Source organism: Falco cherrug, chromosome 19, assembly GCF_023634085.1.
Source record: "Falco cherrug isolate bFalChe1 chromosome 19, bFalChe1.pri, whole genome shotgun sequence".
Lineage (NCBI taxonomy): Eukaryota > Metazoa > Chordata > Aves > Falconiformes > Falconidae > Falco > Falco cherrug.
Window position 1 is genome coordinate 1953851 of NC_073715.1, and position 23532 is coordinate 1977382.

At 43.6% G+C, this 23532-nt stretch overlaps 3 protein-coding genes across 3 annotated transcripts in view; 2 read left to right on the top strand and 1 right to left on the bottom strand.

The window, feature by feature from the left end:
* The first annotated feature begins 493 nt into the window (after window positions 1-493).
* The window catches only part of S100A1 (S100 calcium binding protein A1), a 150355-nt gene continuing 127316 nt past the window's right edge, over window positions 494-23532 (top strand). Inside the window, exon 1 of the mRNA XM_055697097.1 lies at window positions 494-498. The gene's annotated coding sequence lies outside the window, so the exon portion shown is untranslated. The remainder of the gene's footprint in view (window positions 499-23532) is intronic.
* On the bottom strand, window positions 3750-13468 carry LOC106630836 (claw keratin-like). The gene is made up of 2 exons (XM_055697221.1): window positions 13191-13468; window positions 3750-3978 (listed from the first exon to the last, which is right to left on the bottom strand). The coding sequence occupies exons 1-2, from the start codon at window positions 13466-13468 to the stop codon at window positions 3750-3752; spliced, it is 507 nt and encodes a 168-aa protein (XP_055553196.1).
* On the top strand, window positions 7762-8043 carry LOC106630835 (scale keratin-like). The gene has a single exon (XM_014276369.1). The coding sequence runs from the start codon at window positions 7762-7764 to the stop codon at window positions 8041-8043; it is 282 nt and encodes a 93-aa protein (XP_014131844.1).

Consider the following 23532-nt stretch of genomic DNA (forward strand, 5'->3'; position numbering starts at 1 on the left):
TAATATTTCTTTCTAAATCCACCATACTCATGCCACTAAGCCACCACTGCTGCCGCTCCCTGCAAGCTGAGCCTGCCATTGACCTGCTGCTTTGTTTCAGGTTTGCCTGCCTCCCTCTACCACCCCAAGATGTCTTACTGCTGCAGCTACCCATGCTACACCATGTGCTGCTCACCCTGCTACAGGACTGTGTGCTGTCCCCGCAGCTACAGCTGCTGCAACCCCTGCATCTACCGGACCCTGTGCAACTACCGGAGCAGGTATAGCCGCAGAGACTGCTGTAGCTACGGAACCACATGCACAACCCGATACTGCTACCCTTCCTGCTGCAATTACATCTATAGGTGCTGCTACCCTTGTTGTTAAACCCACTGGCAATATCCCTGCAACAAGAATCCTGACCCGGCGAGCAAAGACGAATGGCTAAACTCAGAGGCAATGTCTGTAGAAGTGCAGAGCCCCTGTGACAGCAACCAAAGTTCCTGAGAGCGGGGAGCTTGGTTGATCTCTACTATTTCTTGACATTTATATTTTTGCTGTTCTTTCTGCTGCTTCCTTTTTTTCTTAACTATGACTTGTTTGTTGATCCTCTCCTGCATTGAAACCCTTTTACACCCCTTCAGCCATGGGAGCAATGATCTGCAGTTCATCTGACGCTTCTCACAGTTGCTGCAGTGGTGCTAAAGGACTTCTGCAAAACTAACTTTCGTGTCATCTGCATTTTCAATAACTACTTCCAGTAAGGTGCCGCAGTACTGTGTAATGGAAAAGTATTACAGCTGTCTCTCCTTTGATCTGGATTTACAAGTACTTAAAGGATGAACAACCCAGCTTCAACAAAGAGGAATGTTCTGTACAGCACCGTGCAATGACTCATCTTCTATAGCTCTTTCCAGTATCCCAAAACTGTAATCTTTCTGTATCTGTGCCAACTCCTTTTCTTACTGCATTAAATTTTTTCTGCATGAAAAAAAATAATTGGAGTCCCATTTGTTGTCTTTCCTCTGTCCCTGGTTTACATGAATATGCTGAGTGGTGGCATTTTCGAGGGACTTTCTGCTTCATATGCCTCTATGTTCAGAGCAGCTGGCCCCAGTAAATACTCTTTTCTTCTCCTCTACCCCTCAGAAATTTGAGAAATGCCACAATTTCTCCCTTTCCCTTACTTAATTACCAGATTTAAGATTAACATATTTCAGCATAACTGGTGGGGCTGCACCTCGAATGCTGTGTTCAGTTTTGTACCACTCGCTGCAGGAGGGATGCTGAGGGGCTGGAGCGTGTCCGGAGACGGGAACGGGGCTGGGGAGGGGGCTGGAGCACCAGACTGATGAGCAGCAGCTGAGGGAGCTGGGGGGGGTCAGCCTGGAGAGGAGGGGGCTCAGGCGGGACCTGATGGCTCTCCACAACCACCTGAACGGTGGCTGGAGCGAGGTGGGGTCGGTCTCTTCTCCCAAGTGACAAGAGGAAACAGCCTCAAGTTGCACGGGGGGAGGTTTAGATTGGATGTTAGGAAAAAATTCTTCACAGAAAGGGTTATCAAGCATTGGAGCAGGCTGCCCAGGGAGGTGGTGCAGTCACCATCCCTGGGGGTGTCCAAAAAATGTGTAGATGTAGCACTTGGGGACCTGGTTTAGTGGTGGGCTTGGCAGTGTTGAGGTAGCGGTTGGACTTGACAGTCTCAAAGCTCTTTTCCAATCTAAATGACTTTATGATTCTATGATAATAGGGCTGTAATAGTCTTTATAATGATGTTTCAAAATTGAAAAGAATTAGTCTCAGGCCTCTGTAAGGAGTATATGAAAATGTTCAAGTGAGCAGAATATTGCCCTTTTCCTGGAAACCAAATTCAAATGTCCTTGTTCTGGAGTTACAACTTCCCATCGCACTCCAATTTAACAGACAAATTCCATTATGAGCCAGTGGAATGTAGGGAAAAATAAAACCCCATACTAAAAGCAATGGGAAAAGAGTCAAGGAGGAAGCGGTGGCTTTTCCTGTCTTGATGCTGACCTTAAAAACTCAAAACACTGCCTTGATCTTCCACACAGACACTGGGTAGAAGAAAATCCATTTCTGCAGGTGCAGTTACAGCAATTTGCTAAATCCAGGGACTAAAAACTAGACAACAGAAAGAAAAGTGGGGGGAAAAAAGAGGGGCAAATAGTCCTTAAAAACAAACAAAAAAAACCATATGAAGCAGTTCTCAGTCTCCCCATGGTATTTTGGTAGCTCTTGTCTGCTAGCCACCCCTGGCCAGGGAAGCAGTGAGAAAGTGCCATCATCTTCCTCCTCATACAGCCACAGTCTCTCAGTTGTGGAATCACAGAATCATTTAGGTTGTGAAAGACCTTTAAGACAATCAGGTCCAAACTGCCAAGCCCACCACTAAACCATGCCTTAGAGCACCACATTTACACATTTTTTAAACACCTCCAGGGATGAATGGTGACTCCACCACCTCCCTGGGCAGCCTGTTCCAATGCCTGACAACCCTTTTTGTGAAGAAATTTTTCCTTACATTCAATCTAAACCTCGCCTGGTGCAACTAGAGGCTGGTTCCTCTTGTCCTATTGCTTGTTATCTGGGAGAGGAGACTGATCCCCACCTCACTACAGCCTCCTTTCAGGTAGTTGTAGAGAGCCATAACATTCAATGGGAGAGAAAAAAAAGGTCAGTAAGATCAGTCATGACGGCTTTCTTCCAAAATACAGCCTCTGAGTACACTTCCCTAAACTGACAGACAAAAACACCCCACAGCCATGCCTCAGAGGTGCCAGCCAGTGGATATCCATTTCTCCTACCAAGCTATCTACACTGCAAAGAGCAAATTCCTCCCACTTCTCCATCAGGGAACCCCTAATCTTTCAACCCTGATCTTTCCAGGTCCCTTCCAACCTGGGCTGTTTAATGATTCTATGCTAATATGTAAAACACAAACTTATTTCAAAATTAAAACACCTGATGAGTCCACACATTTTCAGTTACCTAGGACCTCTTCAATATCAGATCACAGCCAGTGATGGATCGTGTCCTGATCACATCACATTAGCCCAACAGCAGCACTGAAGTATTTTAAATGAATAAATTATTTAGAATACACCAAGCGAAAGCCCAGAGCTGTAGAAACATGCATAACCAGAGATACAGCTGAAGTTTCTTGCAGCTGTAAAAGTCTGTGTTTCTCACCTTGAGGAGGGCAAGTCTCTACATGCAAACCCTTGAGTACACAAAGTTTAAAACTTTGCCACCCCACCTGTGTGATGCTATTGTTTTCAAGATACTTAAGAAATGCAAGTGAAAAATAAAACCAGAAATGCAGTATTGATGCAGCAGAAGTTTTAATATGAGTGAAAGGCAGATACACCTTTAAAGGCATACAGAACTGAGAGACTACATTCCCGAAGACACATTACACCCTGCCTATAACCATTCATTCTGAGTTAATGTTTTGTACATTACTGCAACAAACATAAAGACAGTTTACAAAAAACTGCGGTATCGAAGAGAAGCAAGCTTTTGATCAAGAGCAGAGTCTGAGTGGAGAAAGATCAAGCAGACACTGAGCAGTGTAAAGATGAATCATCACAAGCACTTCAACAGCAGCGCAGAGCCCTCAAAGCCGCGGTGGAGGGTGGCTGCTGTCACCAGGGCTCTGCGTGTCGGGGACCACTGCTGCCAAGATTCACCGTCCATCTGTGCTTGCCAGGCCTGGGTTGATCTTCACTTCAGGGATGTTCCCGCTGGGTTTAGCAGGGGTAGCAGCTCCCGTAGCCGAACCTTTGGCCATATCGATAACCGAAGGGGGAGCCGTAGCGGCCAGAATAAAAGCCTGGGTAGTTGTAGCAGTCCCCAGAGCCAAAGAAGCCCCTATAGCCACCATACAGACCCCCAGAGCCATAGCAGTCCCCAGAGCCATAAATGCCCCGGTAGCCGTAGAGACCGCCATAGCCGTACCGGTCCCCAAAGCCGTAGAGGCTCCGGGAGCCATAGAGGCCCCCGTAGCCCCGGTAGCCACAAGGGCTCCCACAGTCGTAGCTCCGGTAGCTGTACAGGCTCCCGTAATTGCAGGGAGAATAGCAGTCATCATCGCACTGGCCTTGGAGGAAAGTCATCTTTCTGCAACTGAGGCAAACCTGAAATGCAACATCGGGGAGGAAAGCAAAAGTAATAAATACTTCCAGTGGCAGTAACAGTCTTAGAGCCCACAGACTTCCCCACTGGCCCCATGACACCAAGGACAGAAGTAAAATTATGACCAAATTCCTCAGCTCCTTCCTACATCCCATTTCAGATAGGATGTAATTTCTATCAGGCAGATTTCTATTAGACAGATTTATATCATTTTCTCTTTTACCCACCGATTGTAAACTATTCTATTTCTTTTCTTGCTTACTGAGATTGGTGAAAGCATTGACGGTGGAATATACCTGCTACAGATCAAACCCTCCCTGCTGCTGTTTCAGGATTTTTCTTAGAGAATATTGTTAGGAGTTAACAATCCTAAATTTCTTTTAGGATATCAGCTTTGCATAGAACTCTACATTGCCAGATCCTTCAAGAAAGCTTAAAGCAGCTCATGCTTGCCATGGTAATACACTTCAGCTCTTCGGTCCATTGCTCCAAGTCTCATTTCAGTAATTTACACTAATTCTGATGAGCGTCTGGAAAGGCTGACAGCAGACGCAAGAAACTACGGAGCATTGGCACACACAAGAACATCTGCTGTCCTGCCAAACAGACCTGAAGCCTTCCCTCAAAATAAAATCGATTTATGGAAGAACCCTCTGAGGGCCACAGTGGGGAGACCTTTCTCCCCATCTGCTGGAGGCAGCTCTGCAGACCCCACAGCCAGGAATCCTTCACAGGGAGCCGCATACCCCAGGTACCAACAGGACCAGGAAAGATTCAGCCCCAGCTCTAAAACTTGAACCTGCCAGCTCCTGTTCTGCAGAAAGCACAGCTAGAAGGAACAGAGAAATCCTAAATTTCAGAGAAGCCCCAATCCTAACATAAATTATTAACCTGAAATTTCTAGTCCTTACGAAAAGACTGGATGAAGAAAAGGCTTACCGAGTTCACCGGGAGGAGAAAGGCAAGAAAGAGAGCTGGTGAGGAGTCTGGAGCTCCAAGTCCTTTTTATACTGTTTCCTTGCCTGCCTGGCTTATCTAAGACGCCCTGTGTATTCAAAAGATTTGTAGCCTTATTGGTTGGAAACCAAATTTGCCTGTACACGTCATATCTTCAATTAATATAATTTTCTCCATTGTTTGGGATTATTAGTGTGTTCCCAGCCTCCTGTATGTCACATGTATTACAGGTTTCTTTCATCTTAAAATGTTCTGGGCCAACTACATTCCTGATACTATTTTATTGTCTTCCCTGTCAAAACTGAAGTTTATTTTTATATGATATAAAAGCATTTATAAGTTCCCAATGCCATTGGAGAGAGAGTAAAAAAGTAAAATTTTCAGTAAAAAAGGAAAAACCTTCCCACATGTTAGAAAATATCCATTGTTCACTAGAAACTCTGATGCGCCACGGCACCAGGCTTCCCGTTTAAAGGAAATGCAAGCACATATTTAGGTATTTTATATTAAGCTACATAGTAACTTCCGAATAAATCTTAATTGCATTCTTCTAAAATGTTAATGGTGCATAAAATTCATGCTGCTGCATGAGCAGAAAGAATGTTTTCCACAGAAATATGACTACAGCATTGTTCACAGTTTAGCTCACTAGAGGGCTTGACCGTGAGTTCAGTAGAACAAAGTGAAGAATACAAGTATGAACCTGGTCTGGAAAATAATAGATGATAAGGATTTTGTGAGGTGTACTAAATGTTATTTTCCAAGGAACCATGTTAATATTTTTTTTTGCAAAGAATCACCCACAAGTATCAAATATGGTACAATAGTGAGGAATGCTGGAGTTTACTGCAAAGCTCCTTGTATGACCTTCACCTAATTTCTGGCATTAATTTGAATATAAAATAAGGGTAACAATGAGCAAGCAGGATGTTGAGGCTTCCTCAGAATTTTGAATACCAAAGCACTTCATAAACACTCATTAATGTTTTCAATTTGCAAAGTGTTGCAGTATTTAAATATTAATAGTTTGTGTATTTAAATATTAATAGTTTGTTACCGAAAAACACCCCAGATTTAATAATATGGTCACTTATAAGACACATCAAGGTGTCTTGCTTCTAGGTCCTAATAAGTTGATGCATTATATGTTTTATGACAGTAAAAAAAACATTTAAAAAATCTTCTAAAATCAGAAGAAATATTTGGGAACATTCATAAGGCAGTTGAAACATTTCTTCAAAATCACTGTTGTAGAACCTGAGAGAAAAATCAAGCAAAACTGCTGGCAAGAAATCCCCACAGGACCACTGGGCAGTATGTACAGGTCATGATGATGTTGAATAGAAGCTCTACTACATTTCGGCACACCAAAGAAAAGCCTACTCCTTTTCTCCCCTGCGTGTTGCACCATAAGATGCAAAAGCCAAGTGAACAGAATACCTACAAGGAGATTGCGCAACCAGTAATGGTCTAAACATCTCCCAAAATTATTCCTATCCACCCAACTACAAAGAATTCCATGCAATTTTACTAGAAATGTGCTGATCCCCTTTCTTCTTGTTTTAAGATGAAAGAAATTCTAAAGGTATTACATATGTGTCATAACTTCGAACTTTGAAAATATGAAAATCACTGGCTCCAATTACATCAATTTAAGGAATAATGCACACAACAAGATACGTTGTATAACTAACACCTAAGTTTAAGAAGGTATATATACGGACCTACACCTCCGAAGTTTTATCCACTTCGCTTGAGCTTCTCCCCTCGCTGAACCACGTAAGTCAATACTGGCTCTATTCTCTTTCCGATATACAAATATTTTCCTGTATATATCTATATTTTTGTATAAATATGTGTGTTTATGCACATGGACATATCTATAAGAAAGGTACAGGTGTGTACATATATATATGACATACATAACAGGTGTCTATGTATGTGTAAAGATTTTCTGTAGGCAATTTCTTGTCATTTTGGAGCTAATCCCAAACAAAATTCTCTGCAACATCATGGAATTCCTTCACTGAAACTTTTTACTCTTCCTGAGCTAATTTAATAGTAGGGTTTAAAGCACTGAAAATTTGAAATTTACTGCCACAATTTTGAAGTCATAAGTAATTTCCAGTTCCAGATTATTTTCATTAGGTGTTGGGAATTCAGATCCCTAGATAAAAACTTTATGAAACATTTATTACTTTAAGTAGACAACCTGGAAGGACATTCCTCCATTTCATCGCATTCTTTGAGTTTATCCCATGCTGAGTAGCACGCGGTACTACAGGAGACAAGGGGATGCATGTGGTGGGCTGTTGGTCTCATCTGAATAAGCATCAGTACCTGAACTAGTATATTTTTCTTTAATTTGTTCCAATTTCTCTAACTTCTTGGGTTGGAAAGTTCTAGTTCTCCGTTGGTAAAAAGCATATTTTCATGTATAGTCAGCCATTTCCAAAAGTTAAGGGGAAAAAAACCAGAAAAGTTGTTTGGGATTCAGAAGATTAGAAAAATAAACAAGATGGTTAAGAGGATGAAAGAGACCTGCAGGAGGGACCAAGCTACATTTCCTCAGCTCTGCCCAAGCTCTGAGCCTTCCCTCCTGCTGTCAGCAGCCCATAAACTCACCTTGCTTCTGGGTGTGTGTTTCAGGTTTACCTGCATCAACGAACGATGACCTTCTACAGGGACCTCTATGACAATGGGTGCTACTCACCATTTGGCTATGAAGATCTCTACGGTTTTGGGGGTCTGAATGGCTACCGATTTGGGAGCCCATATGGCTTCTACCGGGACCAGTACCGATATGGTAGCCCATATGGCTACAGAAGCTTTGGGAACCTCTATGGGAACAGAGGCTTGATCGGTTATGGAGGCTATTATGGGTATGAGGACTCGTATGGATTTGGGTATGGCCACCCCTTTTCTCGTTTTGGGAACAGATACAACTGCTGAAAATGCTGTTGATGCTGAACCAGCAGAAACAGCAACGAAGAAATGAAATGTGGACATGGATTCATGGCTAAGGTTATGGTGCTGAGAAGCGCTGAGCACCCATGCCTCCGGCTGAGTTCAGTGGGACATGTGGGTGCCAGGCTGCATAAGACTACCCCATACATAACCCTCTCTAATATCTCCTGTTTCTTCAACTGTTACTTTAAAGGGCAACTTGAATTACAGCAAGTACTGAGGCGTCTTTTCAGCATGTAGATGGAGGAAAGCAAGAGTCTCGGGTGTGAGTAAATTACCTTTTAAGTTAATTCACATCCACTTTGTATCGCCATATTAATAGCAGTTTCCTTAACCACCATGAACAAGTCCACTTTGCTCAGCTACAAACTCCACCACAGATGACATCTAGCAGAGAAGCTCCTTTTATACATCCCTGCTGTGCCTCATCTGGCAGCAAACATGATTTACAAGCAACTCTGTGAGCAAGAAACGCATCTGGACTGTCAAGCTCCATTTCCACAAGAGAAATCATCCTCCAGCATCAGACACTCTAGTTGCTGAAGACCCTTCTGTAAAACTGCAAACTTATTCTTTATTACTCACTGTTCCGCATTTCCATTAAAATTACTCTGCTGAATAGTATCAGGTGTCCAGTCTTCTCCTTTTGTCTGTGCTCATACACCACTGTAAAGGGACCAGCATCACTGCCACCCTAACCAACCACAGAACCATACCTTATGAGGGGGGTCTAGGCTCTAGATGTTAGAAAGTATCACCAACCACATCTCGATCTGAAATGCTCCAGCCCCGACTCATTTCCCAGAGCAGGAAGGAATTCTACCTTATTTTAACAAACCTGTGACCCTGGCTTTACACAAATACTGTTCCAGAAAAGGCCATCACCTGACTGTCTGTATTACCAAATACACACAGTCCTGGAGCAAACTGGGGTTTGTGCTTGAAAAATAACTTTCAAAAGCAAGAGACTGAGTGGAAGTCATGGTCTGCCAAGGAAAGACAGCAATGATGCTCAAGGTTAAAGACACTTAAGAGAAAAAACCATAGGCAACCAAGCCATGACCATTTGCTGGAGAGATCTCCTTTGCAAACTGAACAGCCAGGTTATTCAAGGAGTTCTTGTCAGCCTCTACCATGTCACCTTAGGAGACTGAGTAGTCTTAATTTAGGTTTATAATATTAAAGATTATGATCTGGCATGGAACAAGGTGGTTTGACAAGCACAGCCTAGACAAAACTGTATGGGTCCCATGCAAGCCCAGTCATACATCAAAGACATCACCAGAAGTCAAAATTCTTGCTGCACAAGTGACTGTGAGGGGGCACCTCTTGATGATTTTCAAGAGACAGGCTACATGGCTACCCCTTCTCTTCTCATGGTGGCCACCTGCACAAGCTTTTCTGCATTCCTTAGCTGACAGAGCGCAGTGGAGGAAAGAGTCAAGAAAATAACCAGTGGAGCAGATCAGAGAAGCCCTTTCACAGGCATAAAGCCAGTCATAGTTAGCAGAACAGTCCCCAAGGTTTAAATGCTATTCCTCCAGTCCAAAGTCCATTTCTTTACATTCACATTGTTGCTTTCACTTAAACCATTTGACCTTGACCTGGATGGTAGCAGAAGACGAGCCCCACAGATCTATTTCCTTGTCTAGGAAGGAGCAGCCACAACCAAGAGATGGGCCTGATCTGCTACCTCATTGCTTGGAGGTCACCTCTTTGTGTCCTAGTTTGAGCAAGACAGAGCCAGATCAGGATGCCCCAGGAAGAGGGTAAGAGCAGCAACCTCCACCCTCGCCTCCTAGCATGGCATGTTGGCAGTAAATCAGCACAACCCTTTGAAACTGGCAAAGCTATTAAGACATCTTTTGTAATCCTTCTGCTAGCTGCTGTCAGCAGCAAAATGGGCTGGGTTCCCCAGGGAAAACATTAACAAACGGTGGAGTCTCCCAACACAATAAATTCAGCTTATCTCACTTGGATGCCCTGTGGCATGCAAGGCTTTTCCCACCTGCGCGTACAGCACAGAAGGGCTTACACGGAGCTGCACAGGAAAAGAGACAGAATAAAACATGGAAAACCAAACATTTGGGTGAAACCTCTCCCTGCCCAAGGTCCTTTGGCCCCAACTTAACACCAGCCCCTGTCCATGTCTGCCAACGTAGCAGTATTTACGACGCTTCCAACATCCCGCTTGGTTCATTACCAGCGGTGCTATCGCTTCCGACAGCGGGTGCAATCACCACCCAATGCCTGGGGAACATGACCCACAGGCTGTAATTGCCTGCCAACCCCAGCCTTCCCAGACCTGTCACCTGCCTCTGCCACACTGTCCCAGAGCCACCTGGGCACCACCACACTTCCCTTCTTGCTTTGAAGGTGCCAGTGCTCTGGTTGCAGCTCCAACTCTGTGTGCATTGCTGTGGGTGCCCAAATGCAGCTGGCTGCTGCCTCCCAGCTAAGCCACCTCGGCTCTCCCTTGCACTCTCCCCTCTCCAGGGATGCAGAGCACAGCCAGGATCTCCTGCCCTGCTGCAGATCAGCCTCATGCAAACACTGGAGCCCAAGCACCACAGGGAGGGAAACCAATTTCTCCCCCCAAGGTGCGCCTACCACAGGGCTCTCAGACTTTAGTTACCAACCAGGGACTGGCTCATTTTACTATCTACTCATTCAAGAACATCAGGGTGATTCAAAAAGTCCCAAATCTTTGCAAAATTGGGGTCCATACACACACCCCATGCATCAGCCAATAGCACTGATGCTCATTTCCCATGGATCCATCCTAACATCTCAGAAAGCTCTGAGTTTCTGATACACCTGTTCTGTGGTGTGTGAAGCGCATTTTTCCCTGTTTCATAGGGTTTTGTGCCCTAAGGCTTAAGAAAAGTTGGATGATTAGAGGAACTTTGTGCCTGCTTATGAGATATTATCATAAGAGATGACAGATAGCTAATTTAGCTAACAGAAAACGAATGCCTGTAATTTCAATTAAACTTCTGGATGCCAGTCTGAACCAGGATGTATTTACTGCATGCATGTGGGAAATTACCAATTTAAATGCACCTTGTGACAACCCACACTTGAGGCATGCTGCAGGAGATGCCTCCAGCACAAAGATACACTGCAAGAGTGAGGATCATCTTTAAAGTGGAAACTTATCCCTGACTGCTGCACAAACTGGACTAGAACATTTTTAAAAAAAAATTTTAAAGAGTGCAATACTACAACAAAATCTTTTATGAGAAGAGAAAATGGACCATGGTATAGGAAAAGGGGCCTTACTGGAAGCAACAAGAGAAACAAGAAGCATTTCAAAATTCACCATATTTAGATGAATATTTTTATCCATAAGGCAATAACGAACCTAAAAGACATTAACAAATACTTCTATCTTGGCAGCTTCTTAGTAAGATATTAATATCTTTAGTCCTCTGAAAGCCTCAGAGCATTTCACACAAGTAGCTTTTGTATCAAAATGAGTAAAAAGTGTATTATAAATAGTTCTATAGAAATCCACTGGTAAAATTTCCTATTTTTACTGACATTTGGTGTTTTGTGGTAAATGCGTCTCCACTTATTACATGGAAAGTGGAACCTGAGAGGCCTCAATAATAAATTTCAGTTCATTTCCAAGTACACCATTAGCACAACAATAAAGATTCCTTCATCTGGTTTCTGAGGTCTGGGAGATTTCTCTTTTGTAGGGAAGGATTTACGTGGTTGGTGAGAACCCGGGTTAATCACCTCCTCTAAGGCTCACCAGCAGTCAATTACACACCATTACAATGCCAGGTCAACTTTGTTTTCCTTACATGTCAGGGTAATAATTCTCCAGAGAGCGACTAGCATGAAATAATCCAGCATTCCCATGCCAGCTTGCAACACAGAAACGCTGTAACAAAGTATTATGCATATATATATATATATGCATAACATTTCAAATACAGAAGCATGGAAAGCTTGGGAAACTTTTATTGATATATTCCTCAAGAAATTCAAAATTCTGTGAGCCAACATCACCGTGCATAGGGTATATTGTTGTAAAACATCCAGCAGAGTGGTAAAGCCAAGAATTTTACACTCAAAACCAGCTGCTTTTACATAACATTTGGCTTCAGATTCTTCTTAGTAATACCAGCTACTCTCCACACGCCTCTGCTCTGATGCATTGTATCGCTGCCTAGATGGGGAGGTTGAGCCTGAGGACACCAGGTAACACTGTGCCAGAAAAGCCGATACTGAGGAAAGAGCTCCAGACCAGGAACCATGAAAGCAAAGACACGGGCAGCAGGTCATGAAGAGACAGATATAGCACAGAGGTTGCTGTGGGAAGGAGATGCATGCACAGTCCGCTGCCAGATGTCTCAAGGATATCATTGTCCTGTAGCAGGCTGACAGGGTCTGCTTAGTGCAGCGAGACAAAAGCACCTGAATTAGGAGGAGCAGAGGGGAACACACATGTATGCACGCACGCATAGAGGCCAATAACATGTTGCAATGTCATGTTTAATAAGAAGCAGATCATACAGAGGTAGGATTATACAGTACAGATTACAAATTGCCCACAACCTATGGTTTGATGCAAGATGATTCATGTAGTAACTGATGTTGCTTCCTTGTTGCAGCTCTGTGTTGATACTCAGCCCTGATCATAGCAAGACGCATACAGCACAGAAACAGAGCATAGGCTAGTTGACTCCGCAACTCCTTTTTTTATATATCGGTATAAAATAAATATACACCAGTAGCCACAGAAAGAGCCTACAAAGGGGTCTATAATGGTTATCGTACCAGATCCCTTTATATTGCCACAATGATACCTACAAACCCCCAAGGAATTAGTAATACAGTCCATAGCATCAAGAACGGAGCACTTAGAAAGATGGGAAGGCATTAGAAAATCAGGAAAGATAACCTGAGAAGGATGTAAATGTTTTTTTCAGAAGATCTGAGCATGTACGGATGTGTTTAATGGCATCTCCAAATGCTCAACCCTTCCTAGATGCTGTGCCCTGGAGCTCAGCCACATGTCTACATCCTGCTTGCCATCTCCTGGACATTATTCTTTCAGCAGCAACTCTCACTAGGTTTAGCATGGTCTACAGCTTCCAACCGGGTACCCCCGTCCCCACCTGGCACCACCATAAACATGTGAGCCCCCAGGAGCACGGGCGGCACTAAAGCCAGTTCCAGCTTCAGGAGCTCCTGCAGATCCCACGACGCTCTGCTGCGGGAAGGTGCTGAGGATCGGTCCAGGGAAGGTCACAACCACCGGCGGAGGGTAGATCACCACTCTGGAGTCGGGACACTGCCGAACACAGGGCTCGTTGCAGCTGTCAGCGATGGGCTGTGGAGCAGCCACCCCACACGGGGAGGCACCACCATCAGTGCATGTACCCGAGCGCACCATTTTTCAGGGATGGTCAATCTGAAGTGGAAGACAATGGTATAGAAATAAGGCACAAATTCTTAGAAGTTTCACAATCAAATATTATAATAAAAGTCTGCTGATAGGCTGGAGGGAAAGGTGGAATTTTCATAGCTCCATTCCTAGAAGTTATCTATAAAGCTTGTATTGAAAACAATAATGTCTGGAAATCAGTTTTGAAAACAATAACATCTGGAAATCAGTTTTCATGAAAAATTGATTGAAGCCCACCATCCAGATCTGCATTTACCAAAGCCAGCAGCTCAACAGTCACAAATTTATTAATTATATCAAAAAAAACTTCAGACTTGTATCAGAATATTCGCACGGCATTCACCTTGACTTAAAACTGCAAACAAAGGCTTTGTTAGAAAGTGGAACTCAGAGGAAACTTACCTACTTCACAAGAGAAATAAGAGAAATGATCATACAAGATCTGATGTTGAGCACTTTTATACTTGCTCTTAGACTGCCCAAAGCATGAATCACCTGTGTGCATAACATCCTAATCAATTACTAAACGCATTTCTTTCAAGACTTAACCTTGTTAATGAATGCCAATTGTTTTAAATAAATCACTTTGTAATTATTAGTTTGTCCCTCTACCGCGTATGACCTGTACTTTACTGCCTTCCAGTCTCTGCTGTTTCAAAACTTTATATAGAGGGGATAACTCTGCATCTTGGAGAAAGACAAAATGTTTATATGGTTTATGCTTCACATTCTCCATGAACAGACTCGATCCTGGGCAGGTGGTAAACAGCCATTTGCTTGAAAGAAAATGTACTTGACTCAGCCCAGGAAATGTTGCAAAAGCGAGGGACAACCTGCATCCTTGGCCTAGGGGTGGCCAGGTTCACAGCTGCGTGATGAAAATGAGCTAATACAAAGTCGGGTCAAAGCTCTGGCACACTGAAGAAATCCTGAATTTTTATAGAGTTATATGTACCCAAATAAGTCAGTGCAGCTCTTCCAATTAGACACCAAGCATCTGTTGCTTTAAGTATGCAAGCTTTGACAATAAAAAAGAAAAGGAAAAAAGGGTAAGGCCATATTTTATGTGAAATTTAACGCCCCATATTGTGAAGCTATAAATCATGACCTGATTAGGGGAATGGCAAGAAGACAATAAATACGGTGTGGCTTAGGCAAGACCTTGTCAGACATTTTTTCCAGCGAGTTGCTTCTTCAATAAAAAGGCACTGAAAGCCATTATAATAACAACGCTCGTTGTGTATATAGGAGGAGGGGAAGATGCATTGTGGAATCCCAGTTGGTGATGTACTGAAACTGCAGGTGTGGGGTTATCGTCCGTGTTAAACAGCAGCATGAGGCAGCAGCTTTCTGACACCCAGCAGCAGAGTCAGCAACAGGTGCCAAGGATGGCTGCGGCGTGTGCCATACCGACACTCCCACCAGGCCATCGAGGGCAGCAGCTTGTCCATTCTGATTTACACTTCATTTTACTTAAACATATTTTGCTACTTCTGTAGTAATAGAGGCGACTTATTTGGGCTGTTCTATTATACTAAACCTCACCTCAAAGCCTTCTGCCTTTGCCCCAGCAGCCTGTTCTTGCAAGGAAAAGCCTTCCTTTGGTGGAGTTAGAGGTGGTAACACTGCAGAACAAAGTTTCCCCCTTCCAAGTCATCTCATCTTGTATATCATCAGATTGGCAGTAAAATTACTTTGAAGGACAGGACTAGACCCCATTGCACTCTATGCTACGGCGGAGCAGAAACCTCAGTCAAGATTTCCACAATGATGGGAAGTGACTGGAATGCTTCCCTACTTTAACTGCATACTGAGATTTATATTCATAGTCTCATAATGTTTGATGATTACATATTTGTAATTCCTTTGGAAAAATTGGCTCTACCTTTTCTATAATTGAAGATAACAATGTGAATGACAACATACGTCTTTATCTTAGCTTAGACCTGGTAGCAATTTATCCCTGACGTAATTCCTCAAAAACATTGGAATTAAATACCTAATTACTGTTTTCAAGTTAGACAGCTGAAAATAAAACTGAACATTAAGTCCTATATATATTGAGAAATATATTAATAATTCTGTCTTGAAAAGTCAAGATCTTCAATCCCATGCAAGAGGAACCTACATTGCTGGGATTTGTTTCCTTCTCTGCTGCAGACTGCTTGGGGTTAATGTCACTGCAGGGTCCACTTATCTGAACTTAAAGGTTAACAACACTGACAGCAGGCATGCCAATGCTTTCTGAAAGCATTTTCAAAGCACATCGTAAAAGCTCATTAGTGTTCTAAACAACAGATGTTGTCATATGATTATTTTTTTTAACAAGAGTATTACAGCTGCCAGCTCAAAGGCTACCAGAGAAGACAAGGAAATAAAAGTGATGAGTCAACGAGTGAACCATTGCCAAAACCCAGTACCTAAAGAGTGCGTCCATAAGGAAGCAATGCAACAAAACAGTGCACGTGTCAGCTCTATTTACCAGTCAAAACAAGCTTAAGAATCAGATTCCAGCATCTTGAAAGCTAACGATACTAAATACAAAAATCATCAGCTTTGTATCCACCAGGAGACAGAGAAAACGCCTGAGCTGCAGACAAGCCATCAACACCTTCAAGCCCTTGAAGTGCTGACAGGACACATTTATTATGTATTTAGCCGAAATGTTAAGATTCTTCAAAAGATTTTAATCGTCCTCTGTCTGTAAGGATACGCAGGACAAATGTATTAACCCTTAGGGGACCAAGCTGGAGGTCACCACAAGAGCAGGGAGATCTCTAAAGACATCCATCTGATTACACTGTTCAAAAAAGCAGATAAAGAATCCAACCCATCCCTGAGATCATTGAAACACCACAACAAATGGATCTAATTTAGGAAGTTTAAAACTCTAAAAACGTGTGTGGTTTAGTGTGCACACCACAGCAGATGAGGCAGGAACCTTAGAAACAATTACATCAATTACATGTTGGCTTTGGCTAATAAGGACTTTGAACCCAAAAAGGTGCCCTCTCCACCAGTCTGTCTAGGGAAGTATAATAAAAGTAATTTGAGGCTCAGATTTTCATCCATTTCCCTTTGTTTCTCCTCCTTAAATCAGCTCAACTGTTTTATAACCACCACACTACAGCTAAATAGGCTGTAACCTTGAGAGGCTTAGCACATTTAATTTTATAAAAAAGACCACAGACATGAGAAGCCACTGAGGTTTTTCCCACTTTGTCTTAAAGTTAGCGATATCGGAGCAGCTGTGAAGAGAGCAGTTGCAGGGGGAGCTGAATTTGTTTCTTACTATAAGTATGGAATGAATAGTGTGCAGCTTTTAGAAATAAAGTCTGGTGAAACCCTGGAATTACATTTATTTTCATTTGCTTTACTTCAGACAGCAGTTGTGCACTCCACCTTTCGTTTGCATTAAAAGATTTCATTTTACTGTTGCATTTCATGCTTTGCTGCTCTCAAAGGAAAAAAGCTTTCTGATGAACAAGGCTTTAGATACCCCATGAGTAGAAGTCCAGAGCTATTTTATTTCTGAATGACCAGCCACACAGCTTGATGCCCAGCTTACAAAAAAAAAATAATAAATGAACCACAGGACGGGCTTGGAGGTGTTCTGTGCAGTGGAAAACAGGCATCAAGGCTGCTTGGTGGATGTTTGCAAACAGCTCCAAAATTGTTGCCCTGTACACTTAACCAAACCTACCACTCTCCACTGGCCCAGCCTCAAACCACCCAGCACCACCACGTTATTCTGCGGAGAATGACACACTTTCCCATAACTTAGCCTTCCATTAGGTACTTTGAATTTAATAGTTGTAAACAGCCACAGAGACAACACGCTTTGAAGAAAGCCAGTGCTGGGCTCAGCATCACAAGAAGATTTTAACTGCTTCCAGCAAATGGGAAAGAGAGAATTTCCCACCCAGACATATCCTCTGCTACACAGTGCACCACTACAAGGGCTCTCAATCTTATCAGCTGGTCCTGATACTTCTCATTGATCCATGTGATAGCTCATGCATTAACAATAAGCCATGAGCCATGAATTCACCAGGAAGGTTGAAGAAGGAAAATAAACACCCATTTTTCCCATTGCCAAGGGTTATTATCCAGCAGTGGAGGCTGTCCGTGCTGCGTTATGAGCGATGCAATAGAAAGGTGAAGAGCAATGATCTGCTACACCCTGGTGCTACACCAAGGTAAATGCAGAGATGGAATTGCTAATAAACGCTCCTGCCTTTGAGTGTTACTGCTGACTTAAGCTTAGCTCACTGGACATTGCGTTACCTGCATGCCCTCTGGGAAAATATTTTCCCTTGAAGCAGATGGCATTGGCTATTGCTTGATATCTTGTGATATTAAGATGAAGCACAGGTCTTACTGCCTGTAGCCATCATTTTGTCTCAGAACAAGGGGTTACAACAAGAGCCAGTATTCAGGGTTCTAACTATATTCCCCTTTATAACATACAAACTTGCACTGTATATACTAGCTATGGAAAATCAGGGAGTTAAAGCATGAAATTCAGCCAGTGTTTTCCTAATGAAATACTCCAAGCTGAAAAGAGGGAAAAAAGGGCAAGAACATTGAACTTCATCAAACCACAGTCACGCCTCATGGCATGACCTCTAACAGAGCCTATTCTCATCCCACACCTCAGCTTTGCTCTACTGATAAATTAAGCTGATCCTCACAGGTACCATGCTCGGCAGACCTATGTTTACCCATTCATAAAACAAGAATAGCACTGACAGAGGCTATTAAATAACATCTTCATAACACAACCTCTTAAAACTCCTCACAAACGCTTGTTAATGTTTTATATGAGCAAAGCTTTTCAGGCTGAACTGCATTATAATGAACACCAGCACATACCCAATTTAGAGGCTGCGTCTCAAGACATCAAAGGCTATAATTACATCACACATAGGGAGCAGTTTCCCTTCTGATGGACAAGCGCAAGGCACACACAGAGGCAGCATCCACACAGGCACAGCTGACATCTAGGTGCAAACCAGCAGCTCTTGGGATGGTCACAGGGTAAGATAAGAGGGTCAGTAGAAAGGGATTCCCCCCCTTGCTGTCACTGGGACACTAACCTAGTCCAACCTGGAAATTCCTTGTTTCGCAAAGGACACCAACCAGATGCCACCAACACATTTGCTAATGAACTAAGAGTCCCCGTAGGACCACAGCTGCCTGTATAAAGCACTGCCCAGGCAGCCAAGCTTTATATCCTTTGCAAAGTCACAATTCCTTGCAAATTAGCTATGCCAGTTCCCCAGCAGATTTCCATTTGCCACAGGACAAATCCTGGACACAGCTCTGAGTGTTTTGGACCTCACCAAAAGACAGTACCAGCTTGCCTGCACACCTTTTCCACTGGCCTTGTTTCAGCCGTAAAAAGCAACCAACTGCAAAGCCTAATAAAATCAGGGAAGGACTCTTATTAAGTTTGAAGAGCACTAGAGCAGCCACACAATGAATAGCTGCGTGCATCAGCCTCATTTTGCAAAGCCGGATTCTTCAATGCCCCCAGCTGCCTACCTGCATTGAAACGAACAAAAGGGGAAATGGAGCGAGGAAGATCATTGCCCACTCCCCCCTGCTGCTTCCTAATTGCTGATCTTCTAAAAAAAAAAAAAACCACACCACACACCACCACCACACTTTAGAAGAACGACAGATAGACGTAACAAATGAGGTCAATGGAATAAAAGGTTATCTTTTATTTCTCCCATAAAGATTTAAAATGGAAAGAACCCACAGGGTGTGGGGTGCATTTCGTGGTATTTGGGAATAACAATATATTAATAATCACAAGTGAGTAAAATAATTATAGCCAATGAAAAAGTTCCATATGAACAAATTGTCTCCTGTATCTAATTAGGATTTGATACACAGCAGCTCAGGTTTTCCATGCAGTCTTAAAAGACAGTATAAAAACAAGCATTTCCAAGCTTTCAATCCAGTTCTTACTCTCTGCCGTGAACTCGGTAAGTTATTTGCTTATTTCTGTCTCTAACTAGCAAAATATCCTTTTTTGGTACTTTGAACTTGAATCTATATCCTGCAGAAATGGTCTGATGCTGAGAATTAAGATGTTTTTTTCTTTTAAAGGATCTTTTGTGGGTATGTGGGGTTTTTTTTACAGGCATAGACAGATACAGGCTTTTAAAGTTGAACTTGAGACTTACAGAACCTCCCTCAATTTGGCATGTGATGTTTCCACTTTGATCTGGCTGTCTAGGTACCTGTATCTTTAATTTGCTTTGAAAAAACTGAATTCTAGATTTCTCCTATGTTAGAGGCCACTGATTTTAGCAGTTCAAATAACTACTTCTGTTGGCAGCTGATTTTTACCATCCTAGTTGGAGACTGATGTAGATTACTTCTGTTATACCACAGAGGTTGATTTTAATCTGGAATAACTGAAGGAAAGTTTGGCTTCTGCATATTCAAGACCCCTGTCTCTACACACTTTTGGGGAGGTTCTTTACAAAAGCAAATATTACCTGCCCGCTTTCAAAATATAGCAAGAAAACCCTGATCCAGTCCTGCCTGGCATTTCTCCCACGTTTGCAGTGACTTGTCAGCTGACCAGCAAATGGAGATGATCTACAGTAGCTGGGACCTGACCCTTGAGGGCTTGTCCTTAGAGCAGTCCTGTACATCTGCAAAAGCAACTGCCACCAAATTGCAGAGTACAGACACCCAAGTGCCATTTGCTAACGCTGAGGAAAGCTGATTTGAAGTCAGATTTTAAATGTTAATTAGGAACTTCAAGGTCTCGGCACTTCTCCATGCTCAATCTCATCTTTGGAATGGACACCTCTTGTCTTCCAAGTATGGAGAGGCTTCTCCGATGTCCCACAGCTGGGCAATGCCTCTTGCTGGCAGCTGGGGCAGACCCTGCACCCTCCAGCCCTCAAGGCATCCCATCTCCTTCCCAGGACCAGTTCAGCCCTGGCAATACGGGGTGTCCACAGGCTAATCCAGGCAGCTGAGGTGCAGACACCAGCAGACACCTCCTGTGATTCTTGCAACCCTTTGGTCTCCAGCTTTAGTGGAGAAAAAGCAGGGAGTAGAGCAAGAGACAGCAGAGTACAGAGCAGCCAGTAAAAGAGCTACACAGCTGCATCCTGAGATGCAGAGAGTTATATTTGACTTTTTCTACTCATATGGGATACTGGCAGTTTGAGCCAGACTCGTCTGGTCCTGAATGAACATTAGGCATTTAAAAATAGACCTCTGCCACATCACCCTGCCAATTACAAAGATAGCAATACTCTGTTCTGCAATTTAAAGTAGCATAAAGAAGGGCAATACTTCCTTTTGCTGTACCTATTGCCAGCAGAAAGCAATTCCAGTTTCAGCTGAAGCATCGGGAAAGCAAATAAATAATAGCCCTTGCCACAACAAGATGAGAACCTCAGCACTAATCCCAGATACGCCATTGCCTCACTAGCTGAAGCATGTAGGTCACTTCGCAGCTATGCCTGGAACTCCCCTTATTCTTGGGATAATAGCTACCTGCTCCACAAGACACCCGAAGCTATGACAGGGATCGCTAGCTAAATGCAATGCTGTGCAGTTTCTGCTATGGAGATGAGGGCTGAGAGTGCAGCAAGCTCAGAGCAGAAAAACAGCTTGTCAGATAAAACGAGTGATCTGCAGGGAATTCCTTTACCTTTATTTCCTACTTTATTTTTTAGGCTCATCTCCATCCCAGAACAATGCCTTATTATGGGTACCAATACAAGCAGCAGTACTATATTCCAGGTGGAGCGAAGTGTGCCACACCGGTCTTCACGCACTGCCACAACCCCAGTGCGGTGAGGTGCACATCATGCACACCATGTGCTTCCAAAGGCACCAAGCTGTGCACCGTGACCAAGACCGTCCAGAGCAGCCCCAGGTGCTACGCACCATGTTCATCACGATGCGTTGAGACACACATTGTGGAAGACCACTCCTCCTCCTGCAGCTCCAGGTCTCCTGGTCTGTGCACCATGGCATTCCCTCAGCCCCACGTGCAGGGCAGGGAACATCTCTGCGTGACACACTGCGGACAGCCAGCCATTACGAGATGCCCTCAGATATGCGCTCCAGCTCCCATGTGCCAACACAGCGCGTGTCCATACTCGTACCAGTGGTCCAATAGCTACCACTATAACACCGGGCACCAATAAACTCCATGGAGGTGCCCACAGAACAGCCAGGTGATGAAAAGCAAGACACACACCCATAGCTGAGTTCACAGGCACAGCTTTCAGAAGCACAACTCTTCTGTTGTGACCACTGGGGCTTGCAGACAACCTGACCCCTTTACAAACCAGCCCTTATTTAATCCTCTCTGTGTTATACTCTGCATTATGTTTAGAGGTCTCATAGCTTCATCATTATGGTCTCCTGTCATCTACAGAGGGCTTGGATTTCAACAAAGACAGTTTTCCCACGACTGCCAGTGTAAGTGATACCTGAGTTTTACCATGGGCATAATCACTCACATGGATGACATTGTATCTTCAAAGCAGCTTCAGCTAGCCCAGTGCCACCAAAAACTAGGTCCTTCCACGCTAACACTGCTAAGAATACACATTTCTTTCTGCTTTCAACAGTGTTCCAGAGGAGATTTTGTAAAGAAACTGGTTTCTAAATCTGTGCTTTGTTCTGTATGCAGCCAACAGAAATAAGTGAATGTAAAATGGTGGAAAACAGGACTTGACTTTCAAGTCAAGGGGGTCTACTATGTGAAGCAGCTCACTCTGGAAGCACTTACTACTTAAATATCCACCTCTGATGTACCAGCTGAAGTCAGAGAATACTTGCTGTATAGCCTGCATTACTTTATTCTCTGTGGTAAATAACCATCATCTCACATAATAAAGCCTCTACTGCATCAAACTATCTGCTTTCTATTTTGGTGGGTTGGTGGGTTTTTTTTCATCCCTTTTCAGACTTGACTCAGAGCAGAAAATCCCCAGTTGTACAGCAGCCATGGAAAGACAAGCTCTGCTTCCACCTGTGTGGGTAATACTCAGCTTCCCACAGTGGATTCTCAAAACAACTCACAGAAAAGCTGTAAGATGACTAACACAGTGAATCAATAAGCTACTAAACACTGGAATTGTCAGGGCAGAGCTCTAACCCCTAGACCACAGTGCTGCACGCGGTACAGCATTCAGCTGTTCACAAATCGAGGAGTTATGACCCCATCCACCACTAAATACCAATTACATTTACCCTAAATCATTCCTTGTGCATTTGTAACCTGCACCCCAGCAATTCCTTGTGGTCGGTGGATTCAGGGAACATGAGGGAGCCCCAGGCAGGCACACATTCCCTCACAGCAGAGCAGCCAAGGGCTCAGCACAAAGCCCTCAGGCAGTCAAGGACCCACAGTGCCACAAACACCCAGCCGTTCAGAGTAACGCATCAGTATCAGAACAAGGCATAGCAGAAATTAGATTGGCATTGATTAATTTTTTTTTCTTCTATCAGCCTTGACATTCATTGAAATCGATAATCCCAAATACGTCGCTTTGTCACAAGGTTAGGCAAGCTACAGGACTCCAAATTCAGTTAGATTTGCACAGCAAGGAAGCATCTTTTAAAAGAACAAAAGGTCTGAAGCTAGAAACAAAGCAAGTAGACTGTTTTACAGGGAAAAAAAAAGAGAGAAAAAAAAAAAACACACAAAAAAAACCCCAGAGACAGCAGCTCTGAAGAGGCACCACTTCCCTGGAGTCAGCAGAGGTGAGGATGACTTATGCCTGCTCCAGATATGCCTACTAGGAGAAAAGTAATAAAGTTATGCTCTCCACCAAGTAGCCAAAGGGCATGCCTCTAATGTGGTCGCATTCAAAGGAGGGTGAAGCTGTTTGGCAGTGCCCAGCAAGGGGAGCGCTTCCCATCCCCTCTCCTGGCTGCTACGCTACAGCCCGTGAACATGGCACCTCAGCAGGCTGAGGTTACAGCAGCAACGTGAGCAAAAGAGCCATTCTGCATCTCTCCGCATGGTTTTTCACCCATACCTTCATGCTACACCC